This window comes from Ostrea edulis, chromosome 8, assembly GCF_947568905.1.
Source record: "Ostrea edulis chromosome 8, xbOstEdul1.1, whole genome shotgun sequence".
Lineage (NCBI taxonomy): Eukaryota > Metazoa > Mollusca > Bivalvia > Ostreida > Ostreidae > Ostrea > Ostrea edulis.
The window spans coordinates 41412690-41437314 of NC_079171.1; the positions used below are offsets into that span (position 1 = coordinate 41412690).

The 24625-nt window shown below is 34.2% G+C and overlaps 1 protein-coding gene across 1 annotated transcript in view; it reads left to right on the plus strand.

The window, feature by feature from the left end:
* LOC125661684 (multiple epidermal growth factor-like domains protein 10) overlaps positions 1-24625 on the plus strand; it is a 43343-nt gene that overhangs the window by 5546 nt on the left and 13172 nt on the right. The window contains exons 2-4 of the mRNA XM_048893786.2: positions 8135-8368; positions 15045-15299; positions 24444-24575. Of these exons, the coding sequence (XP_048749743.2) occupies positions 8135-8368; positions 15045-15299; positions 24444-24575 (621 nt within the window). The remainder of the gene's footprint in view (positions 1-8134; positions 8369-15044; positions 15300-24443; positions 24576-24625) is intronic.

Here is a 24625-nt window from a genome sequence, read left to right on the forward strand (position 1 = left end):
CTTTTCTGTCATATTCTAGTAATTATCATAATTACTAGAACATGACAGAAAAGTGCACTTGTTGAATAGTTTGCAAGTAGAAGAAAACTTAAAACCATGAAAGTATATTATTTTCCCGCCATTCTTCAGTATCTTTATATATTTTTTTCCGACCACAGTCAAAACTTTCAAACAAAAATACTGATAAAATAATATTTAATAACATGTTCTTTATCCGTCTAATTATAAAACCTTTTTGAAAGTGTTTGCTGTTTCGAGAAAAATGGTCTTAAAGTTGGAATGTTTTTTCCGTTAGAAAATCGTTTCATTAACTACAGCAATGATTACCATGGTAACATATAACACATACTCACTGTGACAACAGAAGTTTGTAAACAGTAGCCCTTTTCTTAATTTTACATAAGCCATTTGAAAATGTATTACCTTTTCATTTAACAGAACCTTTAAGAATATATAGCATTTTTATGAGTCAATTTTGGTAAAAACATGGAAGTTCTATTTTTAGTAACACGGCTATGTGAAGGTACCTCATATGAAAAAAATAATATCACCGAATGAGTTCCTATAAACGATGTTATTATATATATAAGCATCGGCTCAATCCCTGACGGTCGACTTATCACAGTCTGCCTGATTTTACGTGGAACCATACATGTTTAATACAAACAACCGTTTACTAATGACGAGGTTTGCAAATGAGCAAATAAACATGTAAATTACAGAAATTGATCCCAGCCAATATACATATCAAAACACCAGTGATATCAAAAAGGTGGTTCACAAAAAAAGCTATGTTTGCATTTTGTCTTCCTTATGATTACATGTATAGAAATGCATTATAATAGTTCGTTTGCTGAGATATTGCGATACTTAACCAAAATGCGGACTTAGATATAAGCCCCGATTTCAAAAAGTTAGGTAGCCACGTGGTGCAGTGATGTCGTGTGCCACCGTCGTCTTTGAACTTGTTCTGAAAGTGGTGTTAGAGGATTTTAAAAGCACGGGTTTTATAGGTCTATTTTTTTTTTACCATGGAAAACATTTATTTCGATGTTGACAAATTCCCCGAATCTTCAATGTTTTAGCCACCAGTGCATACAAATAGCGACTAGAAACATTGAAAAGTAGCGAGGAAAGCGAGTATGAAAAATCAGCAATTGCGAGTAAATAATGTTTACTGTCTAAACATTATTTGGTAATGTTATTCCTTTAAATATCTTTAAATAGCCTTGTTGTTGTTTTTCATAGTCTATCTACATCTTTGTCCAAATGCTTTTCGAAAAAAAAGTACAGGGACAATTGTTACTGTTTTTTTATGGGTCGTTGTGCCGACAAAAATATTCACGTCTTTTTCCTGATGCTTTCCTTCGAAAATATGAGAAAACACAGTAGACATCCTTTCTACTAACAGCTTAAACGGTACAAAACACCCTAATGCAGTGTTATTTACAAGTCGTTAATGTGATAATTTGTTTTCTTTTCTGTCAGTTAAATCTAATCTGTTGATGAAATGGCTAACAACTGTTTTAAAACTTTCTTATTCGAGGCGTGTATGACGTCACATATAATGGCGGGTAAATATCGAAGAAAATATGCATATCGCAAGATTTGAATTTAACCACTTTCAAATTCAAAAACTACGCAAACTGTTTCATTTAAAACACATGTCGAAATGCACATCTGGTGCATCAAAATTGGTACCGTATAAGTATTACATTATGACCCCTGGGTCGAGGCCTGTTAGTCCCCGAGCGTCTCTACAGCCCAGTAGCTTAGTACTTGGGTACTAGCTTGAAAATACAGATGTATATTGAATTACTGTTATAAAATTTAGAAATTCATTTAAAAATAAGGATTATCTTCCTCGGATTTCAAACATTTCGGTTGAGCATCACTGAAGAGACATTATTTGTCGAAATGTGCAACTGATGCATCAAAATTGGTACCGTATAAATTTCACATGTAAAGTAGTTTTAGGCATGAACAAAATTTATGTTGCTGAAACAAAATTTAAAGTTTAGAAACATGTGAAGTGTCCGTTAAAGAACACAAAAGTGTCGAAATGAAAATTAATCAAATTAAGTGTTTGTCTCACATAAAACCATGCAAAACATTCTGGAAGTACACGTAACCAATTCCTGTGATATTTTGCACCTATGGGTGTTATCTCCATTTACAAAATATTTCAATGAAATATCAACGAATGTTTTTTTGTTTGTTTGTTTGTTTGATACAGTGTAACCTATTCCAGACATATATGTCTCAATTATGAAGCCACAGTGCAACTTTTTTCAGCTATTTTTGATACCCGAAATGTAGATAACTAAGATAGAGAGTCCAATTCTGGACAGGCATAAAACGTACGTCTTCTATGCTATAAATGAAACTAAAAATGAAGTGAAGATATCTCATCATCACTAGTAACGATGCCTTTATTATGGGTACCCCCAAGAAAATAGCTGATTCAGCATTTCCCCCTATGATCAGAGCTATCAGTCTTCAAAGATAGGCCAATTTTGAAGGTTTTTTGTTCATTTAGTAAAAACCCTGTCATATATGCCAATTTATAAAAATATTGAGCTTGGCAAATAATATTGTCCCTTTCCACAAGGGATGCGAAGAGACTGCCATTAGGGAATCTGACAAAGTAGATAAAATCCACCACAAAATGAATTGTACATAACATACCAACAATTATACCAATACCAAATGAAAGAAAATCTTATTTTAATATAATTTTAATAAATCCTAAATATGAAATTGTTATTTCAAAGTATCTTATACAAATCATAGTAATTATACACCAAAACTGTACTTAAATGCACAATTTCGAAATAATTCACATATTTCACAACAGGAATCTAATCCCCTAATTGTTAAATCATGAAATAAATTATAATATAAAGTTCATAATCAATGGTGTTGGGGATTGCCAATTGGCAAGTTATATTTGTATATATATATTTACTAAGGAACAATAAGTACTTATCACTTTCTGATTCTAAGTTTCTCATAAGAAGAAAACAGTTTGGGAAAGACGTTTATGCTACTCCAACTCCTTTTAGCAATTGACCTAGGGACCCAAAATTCAATAGGGGTTATATGCTAAGATAGATCAGCCTTCCTTGGAAGCCTATTAAGAAAAGTGTTTTCTAATAGCATGTATGTTTATGAACCAACTGACAAATATACTAATATGTGGAAAGCAACACCCCCACCTTCTTTCAAGGAGAGTTAAGTTGGTTCACTACAACTTGAAAGAGTTTTTCAAATCAGCACAAAAAATTGATCATGAAGGATATGATGATATATCATAAGTATACATGTCAAAAAGGCAGAAAATATGCAATTTTGGATAAAAATAACATGATTTTAAAAAAATATTTTCATTAAATATGAGAAACAGCCTATGGCAGATTTGAACTCAGGATCTATGGTTCACCAGCCCAATGCTTTATTCACTGAGCCATGATGACAGACAACCAAATCGGTCGATAAAATCAATTTCACAAAATATTCAAATTGCTAAGTTATGACATTGTGTCATATGGGTATAAGTCTTGGTGCAGTGAGCTACCTTAAATGTCTTATAGATGAAACAATCTACTAATTTTTTTCTTCCTTTTTTGGGTTTTTGTTGGGTTTTTTTCTTTGACATATTTACATGTAACTGTCCGGTAACGCATAAAACTCCGGTCCAACATAGGTGTGCAGAAGTATTTTTTTTTTTATAATCAACCAATGATGAAGTGTCAGAATCTTCGAAATTATGACAACATTTTCCACAAATGTAGCTATGATTTCCAAAACATTTGCAAGAATTACAAGTCAGACATTGTCAGCATTTAGATCGTATACCCCTTGAGACTTATTTTTGGAAGAGTTAAGTAGGAAATCCCTATTTCGATATCAATACAGAATAAGTGTATTAATTCTGTTTTTTCCACCATTTTTTTTTATTATTTCCGAGCTTAGAAATGATCATGAATGTGTGTTTTTTTTCTTAAGTATTATAAAAATATTTAGAAATCATTGAAAACAACTGGTCTTACAACCAATTAATTTCCTTCAAATAAGTCGGAATATATCTATTATTTATGGCAATTTTCAACAGTTTCTCATCATTTGCCAACCTCTACAATAAAATTCTTTATATATCCTAAGTATATAAAATATATGGAAACATAACCAATTAAAATAGTTGTCTACCTTACACGATACAGGTGCTCAAAATTTACTAAAATGAACATCTCAAATAGTAACCCATGTATGTCGCACCGCCCTTTAAATGCGTCAAACATGATATATCATGCAACAATCGCATGTGATACATTATACTGTATATACCATTAGGTTAAATGCTGTCTGACGTGTTTCGTGCCGATTTTAAACCGTTCTTGGCACAACGATTTTGACTATAGATACTCCGTTTACCTGATCAAGATAGAGGGCTCACGGCGGGTGTGGCCGGTCGACAGGAGATGCTTACTCCTCCTAGGCACCTGAGCCAACCACTAGTATATTCAGGGGTCCGTGTTTGTCCAACTCTTTATTTTGTATTGCTAATAGAACTTATGAGATTGATCACTGTTCGTTATTTTCGGCTTTTATATCACATTATCAATAATTTTAGTTCATAAAACCAACATCAACTAATTCAATTTATCACAAAAATCGTTAATTTTAGACCACGTGGGTATGTTAAGGCAGGTCATACTTCATTTATGCACGTAAACTGCATATTTTTTTAAAATGTGTCTTATATAGAGAGAGGGAGCTACTAACTCTTAAAAACTATATTGCTTGTTTACATGAGAACATTTTGTATCATAACAACATGACAAACATGCGCTCCCGTATGACGTCATTGCATGACTTATAAATAGATCATGGAGGTACCTTAATAGAAAATGTAAAGTAACACATTATCCCAAGATTCAAATATGTGGTCTAACTGGCGATAATGACGGTAAAATACCCATAGTATATCAGAATTACTGATAGAATCCTACCACTTTCAATAGTAAATAATTATTGAACATTCAAACACGAAACCAACTAGCTCATATTTTACATTTTGCATGATGCTATGTAGTTTTCTTTAAAAGTTTTCTTAACAGAGGATTCTATCAGTAATTGCCGTGTACATTAGTTTATGACCTTTCAAACGGTGTATAAATAGTCTCTAAAAGTATGCGGGCTAATGTGCTACTTTTGCAGTTTTATTTCAGTCTGTGACAGAGGAAAATCGGATCGACATGCTAAATGAAATGTTTTCTCCGTTAAACAAAGTTGTCAATGAATGATATCAACATACCTTCTTAATATCAATAAATTCTCAGCGTTTCACATATATATTCCATATATCCCATGTCATATATTTTAAATACTCTACATTTTGTCGATATTTGCATGGCACACATGAACAAATTCCTTGCATGTGTCAACGTCACTCGATGTATAGTCATGACGTCATCAGTTTACTTTCAAATCGATCAGACAGAAATTACACAACATCAGTATAGCATTTCGAATTTCGTTGGATCTTAGTAGCTGGATGGTTTATTTTATGCATAAATAAAACTTAAATAAAAGATAAAATCGGAATTTAATATATACTTAGTGATATACTTATTTCAATTATGACGTCACATTGTTTCGCGGATTTTATCCCAGTAAAAATTTTCATGACCTGCCTTAACGTACCCGCGCATTTTCTATTTAGGATTAACCGAAGTGCAGTTGGTTTGTGTTACTATTAATCTAATTAACCAATCTCTACCCAGAGTTGTTGTTCCTTGCTCTAACTTACACGTCTGTCAACGTCTCAAGGGTTTTGCAGGTGTTTTTTTTTTTTTTTGTAAAATGGCACGTATGCTCAAATAAAGTATGATTTTGACTTCGGTTACAAAAATATACGTAAATAAATAAATTCTGAGCAGATGTCAAGTCCTTTTGAGACACAGGAAGCATTGATTTGGGTTGTGACGTGGATATTGGGTTGTTCTATTGCACCAGGCCTATACATAGGTACACGAAGAATATATAGTAATGGAAACAAATCTACAAATAGTTTCTTGTCCTACATGTTCCCAATATTTTATAAAGTAGTTCTTAGTTTTATTAGCCGTATAAAAGTGGATTTACAGGTGGAATAGCATTGTTTATTTTGAGACGTTAACAGAGGTGTATATGAGTATAAGGAACGATAACTCTGGGTAGAGATTGGTAATTAACTTGACGCATATGCTGTCCTCACGATTGACTCACTTTAGACCATACGTTAAACAAATATCATCATTGTTGAAAAATGTTGACTCTCCCCCTTCTGGAATATTTTTTTCTGATTTTTCCCGTTTCTCTCTGAAACAAGTACTTAAGGAAAGAAACAAGGGTCAAAGTTGTTCCACATGCGTATTCAAATGATTTATTGGGTAATTAGACTTATAGCCGTTTAAGATTGCACACTATTTAAGCGAATATGGTAAATCATTTCATAAATAACAATTAACTTTTGGAGGTATTCTATTGATGATTCTTGGAAGGTAAAGAGAATCACTACTAATTGGTCCTGTAGATCTTTTCTTGACGATATGTAGAATTTGAAAACTGAGGTACAAATCTGCAAAGCATTGTACAGCGCTAAGGATGTTCACGTATGCTCATCTAAGCAATACGTTACAGCGAAAAACATCTTCAACGACCTCAACATTCTCCTGAACTTCTTTTGTACCCTGTTTTCTTTTTTTGTGGGGGGTGGCGCTACGGGAGAGAATATGTTATCACATTAAATCACTACGTTATCAACGCAATTGGAATGTATGCATGACGGGTTGTACTGCTAAAAGGTCGAGTTTACAAGGTAAAGTGATTGAAATGGACACTGCATGGAAGTTTAACACTTTTGTGTGATTGTGGTAAAAGTGACAGAGGAAAGTAATGCACGTGACATGTAGTATACGCAGTGGAGGATCCAGATGGGTGGCGTTTAAGTTTTCCCCTTCGTTATAAAAATTGCTAAGAAAGGTAGAAATAACGCATCTTGAGGGTGGATCAACCCTTAAAAACCAAATGGTGAAGAACCTCCTTTTCAATAATTCCTGAACACAATAACATAATGGAAGAATAAGCGCTGTCATACAGGTGTGTTTAAGTAAAGCTAGTAATATTGAATTGGTTTAAAATAGTCAACCAGCCGAGTCCTTCATATTTCCTACTGAATACAACTGTTATACCAACATCGTCTTTTCGATACGGCGATAATTACAATGACACTACGGATCGTAAACAAAACGACCTTACTATAACTATTTTGTGCAAGTTAAAACCTTTTTTAAACCTGCAGAATCTTCAATTCGCATATTAACAAACTATGTGCGTCTTCCTGTAAAAAAATACAACTATATGCTGCAATTTTGTATAACTATTTTTACTTTTAAATTCCAAATTATCCCACAGTAACCTCGATTACTGTGTCATAAAACTAATTATTGCTAAAACGGGATGTTTTAATGGTAAAAAATATCAAATGCTACTTGTTGATAGCAATTATACTGAACTATCCATTTTGTTAGGAAGACATTTTCTATGTGCCTTTAACATTTAGTGTCTACTACTGTAATAAATAGGGGTATGCAGATCGCACTGATAAATCATCCTCAGAACCTGCACTTCTTGTGAACGTCAGTGATTTCATTTTGCGTACTGATGCGCAGATACAGCATGCAAGCATTTATATGTAGGTGTCTTAGTTAAAGTGTTTGCATTCTTTACAAGAAATTCAATATCTTTATAACAATTTTACTTCAGCAAAACTACTAATAATATTATTTAATTGATCATGCAATGTTTTTATCATTTAAAAGATATGAATGAATGTCAATTGCTATCAAAATGAAGAAAACAAAAAGAAATCAACATCAATCGCATGGTGCCGGGGACGAACAATGTTGATTGTCTGTAAAAACAATTCATTGCATTCGATAAATTTGTAATATATTTCAAAGATACAGAAAATGAAAATCAATTCGATGTTAAAGGTGAATTTGTCATAAGCGTATTCTCTATAACTATACATGACTGTAACAAACCCATGAGCAAATGGTATAGATTCAGAGTTGTTTTATTTTTACAGAGAACATTGCCCTCCAAAAACCTGCATGGCAACAGCATCAATATATACCAGGTGATGACAGATTTGATGCAAGTAATGCTGTTGATGGACTCAAAACTGACTTTGGCCCCGGAGGAGGACAGTGTTCCCAATCGGATAATCATAAACAGACAGCCACTTGGAGAGTGGACCTAGAGGGCATTCGCAGTTTTCGTCGTATTACCATTTATTACAGGACAGACAATGCTGCATGGGGTAAACTACTTAGCAATCCGCTTTTAGGTTTCGAGAACATGAACTTTTGGTGTAATTACGTGTATTAATGTAATGTACATGTATTAAAATGATTAATACTTGAAGGTATTTTACACTGCTCCAACATTGCAATTATTCGATAAGTATATGACGCAATGATATCAATTTCTTTTCTGAATTTAGATTGAACATCGAAAAATGAAGTATTTATTGACATCCATCATCTTTGCTAAAGTCTTAACCTGCCCATAACAATACCATTGCATTCAAATGTTTAATCTAAGTTTTAAAGTTTACATGTACGAATAAAAGCATTGACTAATTTTATCTCTTTTTCACTTGGTTACACATTAATTAGATGTAGGAATATATGAGCTGCCTGTTCACTGCTCTAATGTCTACATTGTCTACTTATAAAAACCCTTTGATTCTCTAGTATTGTCCCACTCTACCCGTATTGGTCATGGTTTAAATAAACTTAAATCTTCACAACCTGAGGATGCTTGCAAATTAACATTACTATTCATGACCCTCTTATTATTGTTAATACGATTTTAAAAGATTGAGACTACTTTTAATATTTTCATAGTTATCTCAATCTAAAATTGAAAATGATGATTCTTTATTATCCCTACCTATGGGGGTTATGGTTTCAATAAACTTTAATTCATAACTATTTCAGGAAACTTTTATGTAATAACTTTTCTCGCCCTGTAATTGTTTTTCATATTTTAATTAACCGTACTTGCACCTTATATGAACTAAAATATATGATACCTAAGCTTTTCAATGCTATCAAACAAAAATAAAAGAATCAGTTTACTCAAAGAAATTACTGTACTTCACATCGATGTTTGAATGCCAAAGTGACAAAAGTAACTGTAGATAGTGAACAGTGGCCAATCTTATATATAGCGTAAATAATGCGAAATCGAGAACAGGTCACCTGGAAACTGTGAGATCACTGTCTATAGGAAGAAATAATACCCTTTCAATTGGTCGCACTCACTATGAATCCTACATCCTTACCAGGTAAAACTGAGCGATTCGTACTTGAAATTAGCATGTAAAGAATATCTAACAACTGTTGTTAAACGCGTTTAACAGTATTCAACCTATTGACAGGTTGTATTTGAAAATTGGATCATTCTAACAACCATATCATTTGCGAAATAGTTACTTAAACCGAGACTATTTAAACCGTTGTGATGTTACCTTATTTACCAGTAGTCTGGTGATCATACACAAAACATGCTCTCAAGTGTCGAATCAATGAAGCATACATTCAATATGCAGATGATGATGGAAATTGGAAATCAAATTAAATGAAGATAATACATGTACCTTACTTGAGAACCATTTGTACATTTAAATGTGCCAACTTTCAAAATATTGCAAATAGGATTAGATAATATTCATCAGATGTGATCAACATCAAATACCCATTTATTGATAAGTCTATCAAATTGATTGAAGTGATCTACATACATATCCCATACGCTTCATATATGTTTAAACAAAGAAGAAATTAAGTCATGATTTCATTTAGAGTTCCCTGTGAAATAATCATTTCATGAATATAAACATGTAAATTTTATTTAAACAGTACCACCTGATAATGTGCTTATATATGTGATGTTCTATACTTTATCGTTGGATAATAATACTATCCAACAACAAACCACGGGATATTCCTTTTATCATTTATTTCATCCTAGCGGATTTCCAAAGTATTATGTTTTGTATACCTCAACCCGAACTACATTCGAAACGTTAACATTACGCATCTACAAACAGTTCGTTGTGGAATACAAATAAAAATGAATATTGACTCTAACATAAAATATCATTTGTAAATGAAAACATTTACATATTAGAATGTTTGATTTTGAAATTTTGTGATTTTATATGCATATATAGCAATTAATTCAAAAACTTCTACATGACAAGAAAAAAATAGCTTGCTGTGGCCTTCAACTCGACATTTAAATATATCGACGATGTATTAGTTATTAACTATAATAATTTTCATTCATGTGCCGATTCATTATATCCCAGTAAACTCGAATTAAAAGACACCACAGGTCCGTCAATTTCTGCTTCATACTTAGTTATTTTATTGAAAGTAGACATTAACGGCAGACTAACAACTCAATTTTATGACAAATAGAATGCTTTCAGCTTCTCCATCGTCAACTTCCCCTATTTATGTAGCAATATCCCATTATCACCTGCATATGGTGTTTATATCTCTCAACTGATTCCATCTGTAAGAGCGTGTTCTGCGTATGGTAAGTTTTTAAATCGGAGCAGGCTACTGACAAACAAGTCGATGGCACAGGGGTTCCAACAGTCTCGTTTAAAATCAGAATCTGGCAAATTACATTGTCGTTATAACGATTGAGTTTGCCAATACAACATATCATTGGATCAAATGATATCAGATGTGTTTCATGTCGATTGTTAGGTCGTTCCTGGTACAGTGATTTACTCCTTCTATTCACCTGATCCCACCTTTGGTGTGTCCAGGATTCCGCGTTTGCCCAACTCCTTATTTTGTATTGCTTATAGGAGTTATGAGATTGATCACTGTTCGTTATCTTCGCTTTTCATTTATGAACATGTCAGACATCCGAATATGTGCCATACGAAGATAACGAACAGTGATCAATCTCATAACTGATGAAATTTTATTTATTCCATCTCATATATTCATAATTGTCATATAAATGAAAGATGAAGATAACGAACAGTGATCAATCTCATAACTCCTATAAGCAATACAAATAGATAGTTGGGCAAAATAAGTTTTGCAGCAAACACTTCTGGGAAGTTTCCGACAGACCATTCTAGAAGATAAAGAATTTTTACATGCAAATTGATATATATCTTCTAGCCAATTAGCGGCAAAGAGTTCTAGTACATTTTCTGCAAACATTTCTGGCAAATGTTCGCAGTAAACAGTTATAGCAATCTCATATATGATGCAAGCTCTTTTTAAAATAGATTTGGACATGTGAATGTTGACGAAGGATTTTCCACCATGTATATTCAGAGAAGCTTTATGTTTCCTGTGACATGGAGGGTCGAGAAACGTTCATAAGTTTCTTACCTCTATAGTTGTGATGAAATAGTTTTGTGTGCGGTTGGATGTGGTGTATCCCGGATTCATTTAGAGCATGGGGTTGGAAAGTTGATATCTACTAGATAAAGGGGTAAAGATGTGATGAAAGATAGATAGAAATGTGAAAGATAGACTAGATGTTTTCGTGTATAGATGTTTATAAAGTACGTATCATTATGTAATCCCATCAACATCGATATTTCAGCGAGGTCATTTACTATTTTGCATATTACATAGAAGCTCAATTCAGTCCCTTTTCTGATAAAATATAGAAAAAGAAATTTTATTGTATGTAGTTTTATAAAACAGCATGCAATTGGTGCCCGATCACCATATAACACCCCCTCTTTACTCCCAAGGTCAACATAGGCCTATTCAGCAACATATTCAGAACCATGGTCAGTTTGATGTCGGATGATAATGGTGCATAATTAATCATCTTGACCGATGTTTTCTTAACTCCAAGTTTTTTTTAATAATTGGAACCTTTCTTGGACTCGCGTTTTGTTCTTACCAACGCCCATCACTAATTCATATCTCATGTTCAATTGGTGTCGTCTGTATTATTTGTTGCAACAGACGCTTGACTTAAGCGCCGCGTAAACGTATGGCTTACACGAGGTGCTTTCAAAATGATATATTTTATGAAATTATCTAAATATTAAAGGTGGGGTATATGATCAGAATATAGGGCTCAGGGCGGGTGTTACCCGTCGACAGAGGATGCTTGCTCCTCCTGGGTACCTGATCCAGCGGTCCATGTTTATCCAATTATCTTTTTTGTACTGCTTATAGGAGTTATGCAATTAATCACTGTTCGTTATCTTTACCGTTCATGAGGATAAGTACAGGATCCAGCTATTCATATAACGCGGGGGAATGTAGCTCCTGTCGACGTTAACCGTACATTGTGACGTCACATTTAGCCTCGACGTTTTTCTCTCTTTCAATTCAAACAATTACAATAATCAACAATATATTGTATTTGCAATTTAAATGACAGTTAAAATTAAACAACATTAATAAACAAATTCAAAGCGGTAAAAAAGTAAACCTAAATATATCGCATATTATCATTTAAAGAAACTTATAAACTCTTTCATTAATTTTACTGTTTATCTATTTGATGATTGGCTAAAAACTGTAACAGTAGTAATCATGTCATTCATTTTCAACAAACTGAGGGTTTGAATTACAAAATGCATGTCTGTCTTGCATTTTTGACATGCAAAACTAAAACACGAATAACTACAGAAGCGAATAACAAACAAAACGAAATGTACAGTACATACCACTCCCCCCCCTACCCAATGAAAAATAATAATAATATAAAACTAATATAATTTATCCAACTGGCTAACGACTTTAAAGGGGTGAGATCAAACGTTCATTGTCTTGACAAAAAGCTAAATTCTCAGTTTTCACCAAGGTCCCCCATCCCCCTAAATGAAATACACGGATGTTGAGACTTATCGATTAACAAGTATAATTAACACTCTGTATACCTTTGCTGTTTATTTACAAATGAACATGTACATTAACACAACACAATGTTAATTTCCATCATGTCGGGAAAATATGTATTGTTTAGCCCTGTATTGATTCGGGTTAGAATAGGTCCTCAGTACCCATTGCTTTTCGTAATAGGCGATTAAATGGGGGCGGTTTTTTGGCAGATACTTCAACAACCGAGATCCCATGTCATAGTCGGTGTGACCCAATAAAGATTCACCCCTGCTCAAAACCCATGAGCGTTGAGCATAGGCCTAAATTTTACAGTCCTTCACCGGCAAAGATCACGTCTCCATATGAGTGAAACGTTTTCGAGCGGGACGTTAAACAATATCAATTCAATCAATTATTGTATAATTCATTTCAAAATTAAGGATTATCTCCCACATGCATAGCTCTTATCCTTAAACGAATTTGACTCCACTTTTTTGGCACACTGTTTTTGCCTATAAAAGCTCTAAAATTTCATTGTTATTTCGGATTTCAAATATTTCGATTGAGCATCACTGAAGAGACATAATTTGCCAAATACGTATCATCTGGTGCATCAAAATTTGTACCGAATAAGTTTACATAATGTTTAATATAAAGCAATGTCCCATTTATCATTAATCTATTCATTTTGAATTTTCCACTTAACATGATTTCGGGGTTTATAATTCAGTTTATTTGAGGGATGAAGCTAATTTTGACCCGTTTTATACGATATAACCTAGCTTTTAAGATCCGCAAATATTCTGCATCAAGATGCATATGTAGGTTATATTGTTTTTACCATTGGGTTAGGTTTATGAGCTTCGTTCGTTGAAAGCAAAATGATAAAACTACACTCAACAAAGTCTTAATTCATAGTAAACAAATACCTATAAATACAAATCATGTGCGCCGCGCGAAGATTTGCTTCGCGACACAACAGCAAAGCGAAGGCCGCGATCTTGGTTCTTTGCATAACCGGAGTTTGTACTATATCAAATTAAAATATGCAAGGTGTAGTATGCAAGGTGAAGATAACGAACAGCGATCAATCTCATAACTCCCACAAGCAATACAAAATAGATAGTTGGGCAAACACGGACCCCTGGACAGACCAGAGGTGGGATCAGGTGCCTAAGAGGAATAAGTATCCCCTGTTGACCAGTCACATCCGCCGTGAGCCCCATATTCTGATCAGGTAAACGGAGTTATCCACAGTCAAATCAGTGTGCCAAGAACGGCTTAACAATCGGTATGAAACACGTCAGACAGCATTTGACCTAATGTATGCAACGAATAATAATGCACTTGTCCCTACATATATCATGTAGATCTAACGTTTGCTTAGAAGTACAAGATCCGATTTTTGAATCATTTAGACATACATCACACAAAATATGTCATGCAACAGAAAGTACAGTAAACTTTGCGGCTTTTTATTGCATTAAAGTTTTATAATACCTGGTACTTAAAAACACTTCATTTTATGAATTAGGGTAAGAAATTCATTTTAGAAATGATATTTTATGATGCACATTCTATTTGATAGCTTGTTGCAATGCTCAAACACTCTGTGTAGTCGTATAGTGTCAGGGCCCAGCTAAAAGTCAACCAAAAATAATAGGCATTATCGGAGTTCATTTCTGCATATCTTGGGAAGTATACGGAATTTCGGGATGAACTTTGGTAGTAATGTAGATCGATTATGTATGAATAAATTAAAATACCGAGTAGAATTTGATATTGATTAATTTATTGTTTATACATCGGCTAACTTGGGTACCCTATATTTAGAGTTTTATACCTTTACTCTATATAGTAAATTCAACCCCAAGCGATGCAATTGCCTGTGCATTATACGTATCAAACAACCGACAGAACACAGGGAAAATTAGCACATGCTATACGCGGAACAGAATACCTGCTGTCTACTATAACGCTTCATTTTTGGTATTAACTTTAGAATCACGGTATACGTATTTTCAATATTTCAGATGTTACATCAAATCTATACCCCGGCAGATCTGTGGGGATTTTGTTATACATATCAAGGAATTGACATTTCAGGTCCGCAAAATCAATACTCTGGCAGATTTGTAGGGTTTTCCCTATATGTATCAAACACAAGCGACATATCACATGGTCATCTGTGTGTCCCTGACACAAACTACACCAGGGACACTATACCCGCCGTCCTAAACGTCACGTGTCCAGTTCACGGACAATACGTCATCTACTACAACGAAAGACTACAAGGAAAGATCTACCCTCCTGGTTATAGTGGCGAGGCATTTAACGAGCTCTGTGAAGTAGAGGTTTACGGTACGTTTGAATTCACGTTTTCTAGATAATGTGTCTTAAAGTGTACCATGTGGAATTTAATTCTCATTCCATCCGGCAACGATACTTAGAAAAGGAAGCTTTGAAATAACAGGTGTCATTAATTTTCGGTTTTTATGTGCCCAAAATAAAGTTTGGGAACATATTGTTTTTACTCTGTTTCTTCTCATCATTATTATTTATGTCCCCGAACACATAGTGTCGGGGAGAGATTGTTTTTGCTCCGTTTCTTATTATTAAGGTATCCCGTCTTCAACGGAAGACCTTCTATTATTCTATTGTTTCTTTTTCACTTTTCTTATTATTGTTATTCTTAAGTTTTTTCTTTATTATTATTATTATTATTATTTCTTCTTACAATTTTTGTTCACGCGATTTTTCGAATATGCGTTGACCGACTATCGCCAAAGAGCTAGAACCACGAAAGGCCAAAATTGGCCCATTCTTTGAATGTAATGAATTTGTCAAAATTTAATCTGATGACAATGTACTTCATGAAAAAAAAATATAGCATGATACTGTTTCCTTTGATGGAAAGGGTTACATGGAAAATTGCCTTTTTATGACGTTGCGTCGGCAGACGAAATATAACGTCATTAAAACATGTACGAAGGTTGTCTCAAACTTCTGTGGACAAGCGGCGTTTTTCAATACTCTAACGTCATTGAGAAATTAAAGTTTTACAACATGAAGAGCAAACGGTTTTCAATAAAAAGATGTAAAAAGTTTTAATATTAATTGACATTGAATAGGAAAAATTGAGGTTTTTCATTATAGCGAACCATAAAGCGGCGCTGTGTAAAAAAAATCGATTTAAAATAATCGAAACGAAATTGCAATCGCTGGAAAAAACATGTTCACTTTATTTCTGACAGTATATTTTTATAGAGGAATTTTGTTGAGATATTCATTTATATACCTGGAAATTTTTTATCATTATGACAGAATATCTAAATGAATTATGATATATCGTGCGATCCAGGACGTTTCGGTGTTGGGCAGTAGTTGTCGTCAGCTCCTTTCGATTTAGAGTTTGTAGATTTTCGGTCCGAAGCATAGTATTTGTATCTGTACATGCATTGCACAATGTGTCTTGTTCATGTTTGACAGAAACAAAAAAGTGTTTTTGTAAAAAACACTTTTTCAACTTCATTGATGGTTATGGTTTATAATATCTTTCAGCAGCTGTCTTTACATTACACGCATTTCTACACGTCTTTGTAATAAAGTGTTATAATGATTACATATAATTAAGCTCAGCGTTTAACATTATATCGGGTATACATACTGAAATGTACAGCTTAATTTACTGTACTGTGTACTATAACCAGGGAAAGGAGTTGTCACGCGTAAAAAGGGGGGGGGGGTGAAATTTTCTTTAAAATGTTGGTCCAAATTGAGGTGGAGTGGGGGTTACAACCCCCAAACCCCCTGTAAATCTACCAATGCTTTTGAATTTATTAATCAAAAGAAATTAACCAATTCCATACACACAAAACAATTATTATATTTTTCGTAATATACATTAGATACTGCAAGCTTATTTTGCATGATAATCAAGAATATTTTTTCATACGCCTCAATAATATAAAAACAAAGAAAACCAAACAAAGCTTGGAAAATGAAATCTAATTTAATTATTTGGGTGTCTGCAGATTTGTTTTAATTGGTTTCTCATATTCAAAGTCAGTAACTCAAAGATACATTTCTAGCGTTATAGAATTTGATCACTTGACCAATTTCATGTCATATCCCAATAACATTCAAAAATGATATCTTATTTCTGAAATAAACTTCAATTCAAGTGATATACATTTATGGTTAGTTTTATATGTTGAAAAAAAAATACGCTCATCAGCATATTTGAACATAAGACCCTCTGCTTACAGAAAAGGTATAGTATCCACTGCGCCACCGTGACTTGTTGATACATGTGTATAAATTATATGTATTTGTTTGTTAAGCTACAAGGTAGACAAGGTAAACCAACCTTTTCATTGTTTGGATGATTACAAATATTGCACAAAATCTTAATCAGATATTATATAATGCAATGTGTAGTCACCTTTCTGTCATCCATCTAATTCTCCAGTTCATTTTTGTTTTTTTTAAAAAACGACTGACCTACATGTACCTATTCACAGCTAAAATAAATGGCAACTCACATTACTGAAACTCACTAACATTTGACGTACTTTAATGTAATGGGAGTGAATGCAAATCATATATCTGATACACCTCTCCATGAATATAGGTGTAAATTTTCTACTCATTATCATCTCACCCGCAATCCAAAAAATTAGAGGCTGATATCATGTATAATTCGACATAGAAACTCCAGCTACCATGATGATTAAATATGCATTGATCAAACTGGAAATCACCTAAGTTACATCTATTGATAAACCAGACACAAGAGTTAATAATTCCGGAATAATCACAACATACATCCTATATCTTTGAAAATCAACATGTTACAGTACACGACACGTGTTTTATACACTCCACCGTGGAAAAACCACGGTGGAAAATCCACGGAGATACACGGTGTCCTCCATGTTCCACGGTGTGTGTTATTTGCGAATACACACAGCTTCTAGGAGCTTTGTTCTGGCCACGGGCGCCTTGCAGGAAATGTGAAAATGTGCCGCAGGCCAAGTACTCATGATAAGGTTGGAATTTTAAGAAAAGGAAAAATACCCCCTGATATTTTTCTTGTTTTTCAGCATTTTGAGCCAATTCCAACGATACCAAACACTATATATTATGTTTTTGAGAAAACCTGATTTTGAAATTTTTCTTTTAGTCTTCTTTCTTCATTAAAATATTCTATGTTTAAATAATGCGTACTTGCAGGCAATTCCTGTTTTGAATGCGAATTAGTATATTCAGTAAATGAAAAGTATACATGTACACCATGTAATAAGATTGAATAATTACCGATGTGCTCTCTCTCTCTCTCTCTCTCTCTCTCTCTCTCTCTCTCTCTCTCTCTCTCTCTGACAAATGTCGTGTCGTGTACTGTAATATTAAATCAAATGATGAAATATTACGTTTATAATAAGCAATTCAATCAATAAATCTTAAATATCTTTTATTGTAAATCTGACATAAACACAAAATAAATAAACACAAATACTTGTTTTCATCTGGCAGATACCATTTGTGCATGCACGTGTGCAGTGGCGGATTTAAGGGGGCGTAAATTAGGCACCCCACCCTAAAATTTTCAAATTCAAGGTAAATCGAGGTCTCTTCTTTAGATAAATGTAAACAATAAAAGAAACAATACTTTCTTCCACACTCAGAGAAATAAATTATAATGATAAAATCTTTTTTTTTTAATTATTGAAATTTGAATTACTTTCATTACTAGCTTTAACCTAGATAGGTTTTTTTTCCCTCTCTTTTCCAAAAAACCTGAAATGTGCGCCATTTTATTAAAATTCACATTATTGAAAATGACAGAAAACAGTGAAAATGAATACATAGGAGACATATTTGAAACACTAGTATAATTATAATCTGTAAAATCAAGGAGCTTCCTGGGACTTTGCCCCCCCCCCCACCCCAACGGCTTCGCCCTAGACCTACTGGGGATCTCAAGGCGGCTCCCAGACCCGCTGCCTCATGAAGTTGTGCTCCCCCCTAACTGCAATTCCTGGATCCGCCCTAGGTGTGTGTGTGTGTGGGGGGGGGGGACTGGTTGCAGGACATCCCTTCGAAGATGGGTGTACTCATTAATAACCGCATACAGTAACAGACATGATTCAACTACGGATATTTGATAATATATTAAAGAAAAACAATTAATAGGCCTGCAATGATTTAAGCATTGAGCTTATTATTGAGTCAAGGTAGATTAAAATTACTGTTCAAAGACCTTTTTGCTGATCATGCTTATCTCATCAATTATGAGCATTTGGCAGGTTTTAATCCTATCCATTGTCTCCTCCGAGAGGATCTGTAGAAGATGTTGATCTCCATACCTGCCGTCACCGAGTCCGACCCAATGATTAACAGTTGTCGCCTCCCCTAATATGCGTGCAGATATTCCAGTACTGGCGGTCACGGCAATGTTCTTACTAGGCTGGCTTCGAAGAATATATCTTATTAAAAAGGACTCTCCCGTGCCAGTCTGTCCTAAAACCACACAATTATGCTCATCTTTTATCATTTGCAGGGCTGTATGCAGCCCTGCATTTAGCGTCATTTTTGTTTTCCTTTTCCCACACAAGCGTCAGAGAGCACTAGACCAGAAAGGGAAGTCCCATTTGCATAATGATGTCAACTTCCGTCCATAGATCAGGAGTTATCGCATTTTGAGGAGCAGTAAACGATAGTTGACGCTTGATTATATCTGATCAATGAACATTATTTCGAGTTTTCCATAATGATGCGAGATATAAGATATGGAGAGAGTTGTTGCCAGACGGTAGGGTTCTAATTATTGTATTATATCGAACTTTTCGCCGAAATTTTCAAGCGATGCAGCTGTTTAAAACGAAAACCAAGATGACGGCGTGGTATACGTTGTGAATATAATGTTTACAGAAAGACATTTTTTTTATTATAGATATTTAAAACGTAGATTGCCTGTGGTTCAGAAGATGGGGGAGCTGGAAATATTGTGCGGGAGTGTTTTCTTCTTCTTTTTAATGCAATGTAATTATGTTCCCCAAACAAAGTTTGGGAACATATTGTTTTTACTATGTTTCGTCTTCTTCTTCTATCTATCTATTCTATCTATCTATTCTATCTATTCTATCTATTCTATCTATCTATCTATCTATTTATCTATCTATCTTTATAATAAAGTGAATTATTGTTTTTTTTTAAAAATGCACTTCCGTTCGTTAAATACCTATGATTTCCAAGGTTTTTCTCCAGGCGTTTTCTCATAAATAATCAAAGATTGAGTCTTGAAACTTTCAGAAAAGTTAGATGATGACTTGTAAATGTGACATACGTGTTTCAATTTTGTTCCGTCATCCACCCAAAGTACCATAAAAAATATGTTATTTTTCTCTTCTTTTTTTTTTAAATTCTAATGCTTATAACATTATTTAACAGAGTGTAATAAGTCGTAGCATTTTCTCCCTCCAGAAGTTGGTTGTTCGAAAGCGGAAGTTGTCCGAAAACTAAGTATTTTTCATGGACAAGTTTAGTGTGGGTTCCTACGAGGTCCATTTGGAATTTGTAGTCGTTTTATGGACTCCCGAGATACTCGAAAGTGCATAAATCAAAACCAAAATTGTTCATAATTGATATATCACGTCTTACATGTATGTGTTTATTTCTTTCATGTGTAGTCGTTCTTCACTAATTGAATTCTCCCTATCAAGATCCTATATCGTCAGGAATACGCAGGATCATAAATACCGAGTTAGCGGAACTCTCTTGTAAAGAAGTCCGGAAAAGCGTGTCGATCTTGGACATTTTTTGTTTATTCAAACACGGCATCGGAAGACAATATAACCTGTGTTTTCCACAATTATAAGTATTTTGAAATGAAAGATGTCTAAAAACGTCTGGATACAGGAAAAATGAACTCCTGAATTTAGCTCGTGAAGCTATATGATTTGACGCAAGCTCTTCTCAGCTTTGGGAATTTCCTGGCTGACAGCAGTGGTAAAAAATCCACCACATTTCCATTGAAATCTATCATGTGTGGATATTTCTGGGAATTATGCTTCTTTCTTGAATCATTAAGTACTACAGTCTGCTGCAATACAATGATAGTGCACCATTGTTAAAATCAGGTGAATCGATCACGACAAAAGTTGCAGAACTGGTATTATTTACCAACATGCCCAAATTCTCGCAAAATCTGGGTCTCGCGAGACTTTGAAAGGGGAAAGTAAAATTTAAAACCAAGACGGAAAAAGTAGTCGCGATCTTACGTATTGGACGGAAGACCTATTCGTTGCTCGCAACGAGATTATTTCTAGTCTTCTTCTTATTATTCTTTATTTTTCCTTACCGAATTTGCGCTCGCGCCGTTAAGTGAGAAAGTTTCCCAGTTAACTTTCGGAAGGTCGGTGGTCTCTTCCCAGGTACATTGTATCTGGGTTCTCTCTTCCACCAATAAAAACTGGGGGCCACCAGAAAACTCAAAAATTGTTGCGTGTGGCGGAAAAACATCAAACAAGCAAGCAATCATTTGCGTAGAGGATTTCTAGGAGATGGCTGGATGGATTTGCTTCAACTTTTCAGGTTCGATGCGCTGCCATCTGAAGTTTGTACCGCCGTTTTAATGTTTGAAAACGCACTTCCGATCGGAAGTTATCCCCCTTTTATAGATTTTCAGATGAGCATTTTGTCTGTCCAAAATCTCAAAAACGAGAAAAGCTAGAGTGCTGAAATTTTCAGTGATGTTAGACGACATGTTGTTGTTGTGCACCTGGGTTTTCAAAGTTTCCGGAAGTGCCTAGTATGGGAGCTCGGTAGTTGCCGAAAATTGAGTTTAAAAAAGCACCCAATTTTTTTCCGCGTTTGAAATCATAACTCTTTACTCGTAAATATTTTGTGAAGACACTTATACCAAAAATTGTACAGTGTATGGAGATCTTCGTGCTATAAGAAAAACATCAAGAAAATGGCAAACAGGTTTCATACCTCGCCTGAACAGTCTGGTTAGTGTCACAATCAATAACTTTTTCTCGAGAAACTTTTGATAAAATATGTGGAACAAAAGTTGTTCAGATTTGCAAGATCTTTCAAACGATAGCAAGAAAAGGGTCCACGCGCCTCATGACTCGCCTGAACAGTCCGATTGGTGTCGCAATTAAAACTTTTTTTCTCGAGAACATTTTGATAAGACATGTAGAACAAAACTTGTTCAGTTTTGCAAGATCTATCTAATGATATCAAGAGTTGGCTCGCATGCGTCATGGCTCGCCTGAACTGTCGAATTTGTATCGCAGTAAACAACATTATTAACTTTTTTCTCGAGAATTTTTTGATAAGTCATATTAAACAAAATCGCTAGCTTCAACAGTCGGATTATTGTGACACTTGTTAACTTTTTGTAACAAAAGTTGGTAACTTCTGCAAGATAGTTCGAAGAATATCAAAAAAGGGTGAATGGGCTTTATGGCTCGCCTGAACAGTCTGATTAGTGTTGCAATCAATAACGTTTCTCGTGAAACTTTTGATAAGACATGTAGAACAAGAGTTGTTCAGTTTTTCAAGATCTTTTGAACAATATGAAAAAAAAACAAACACCCAGGACTCTCATGGTTCGACTGAACAGTCTGTTAAATATCGCAAGCAATAACTTCTTTCTCGAGAAAATCTTGATAAGGCATGTAGAATATATTTGATATGAATTTTAAATATATTTTAAATTTTATATATTCTGATATGAATTTTAAATATATTATTAACAATATCCAACTTTTGAGTACCGTGATTTTTTTTCTTCAAAACTCACTTCTTTTCATAAGATACGTGCCAATATCCATTGAGATTTGTCGGGGCGCTTTCTCGTAAACGGTCAAAGATTGAGTCAGAATTGTTAAATGGTGACTCGTGACTCGTAAAGTTTCACTTCTGTTGTCGTCACTTCCGCCGTCCACCGGAAATAGCTTAAAAATATGTAATTTTTAAATAATTTCATTTTCAATGCCCATAACATAGTCTAATACAGTGTAATAAGTAATACCATTTCAACCGAAAGTTGATTGTACGAAACCGGGAGTTGTCCGAAGAATGAGTATCTTTCATCGAAACTTTTAGTTATTCTTATTTTTCTCCGGTACTTTTTTGTCCAGGGATGTTCTTAGAAACTACAAACAGTATCAATATGAAACTTTTCAGGATGATAGTATAGCATGTGTAGATGTGCAGAACGATAGTCATTTTGTCTGCACATGTATATGCGCGCGCACGTGCTTTGCAATTTTGGTACAACAAATTGAAAATCAGAATATACAAGGGATCAATATAAAACCTTTATAGGATGATAGCATATCATTTGTAGATCTAAAAAATGATAGGCATTTTGTCTAAACGCGCATACATGCGGATGCATTTGCATCACAAAATCTGTACACTAACTTTGCAATCAGACTAGCTTTTTTGTTGTTCATTGAAATGGTTTGATATTCATATCATAAGTAGATGTTGAGACCTTTAACCGATGTGCATGGTCAAAATTACCAATATGCGCGCATGCACGTACGCGTCTTTTTGATTGGATAATACTAAAACGTTTGTAACTACCTGATTTAACGAATGAGTTGATATTTACAGTATTGGTAGATAATAAATGTATCTTTATATATGTGTAGTAAAAAATGCCAACACTCTCGCGCACGTGTGTGTATCGTTTTTAAAATGTTGATGTTTTAAAGGACGATACCGTTTTTGTTTTGTATCAAATTCGTTTGATTTTAAGGTTATAGATGTGTCTTGGTACTCCTTACAAATTATTGTGGTTAAAATTACTGCTCAGCACGTGCATGCACGTGTTCTGAATTCTGATTGGAGGATTTTATATTTGATGCAAACGTTATGAAATTCATACTGTGAGTATATTATACAAATACTTTTGGAATGGCATCAACAAAAGTGCGGAATCATACACGCGTGCGCGTGTATGCACGTACATTGCTTTCTTTCATTTCTTGTTACTGAAATGACCATATTGCACGTAATTAAAGGTTAAAACAAAATTATTCTTGCTATATGTTTACAACGACATCACTTTTTAACTGGGTGAGGTTTGGGGAACATGTGTAACGGTCTCTGTTACAATTAGAACTAGTTTTTTTTTTTTGGTTTTTTTTTTTTTTTAAAGAAAAAAATAGACCCCTTTGTATTGTACAGATGTAATGTACATACACATAACGCATCTTGATTTGTTTCATTCCTTGGTGATGGGAGCTGAATAAGACCAATCTATACTTTCTTATATTTAGCATGCATGTCCATTTAGATAGATAAGTCATAAAACATAGTAACATTTCACCGTCTCATTTTCCGTGACATTTGCCTTTAAATGATATATTTCAAGCTTTATTTAAACAGTTTACAATGTTCGTATTTTTTCTAAGTGTACACTGTATTTTGTTTCTAATGGTATGATTGCGTATGATAAACTTGCTTCTTAATTCTACTAAGGTTGTCCTGTACCCGGTTACTATGGACCTGACTGTTCCATCCCTTGTCCTAATACCTGTCGATACTGTCACATAGAGACTGGAGTCTGCCAAGGATGTAAACCTGGATACCAGGGACATCAGTGTGAACTATGTATGTCTGTTTTTGTGATACTTCCATGGTACTTGTATCTTTAGGTAGGT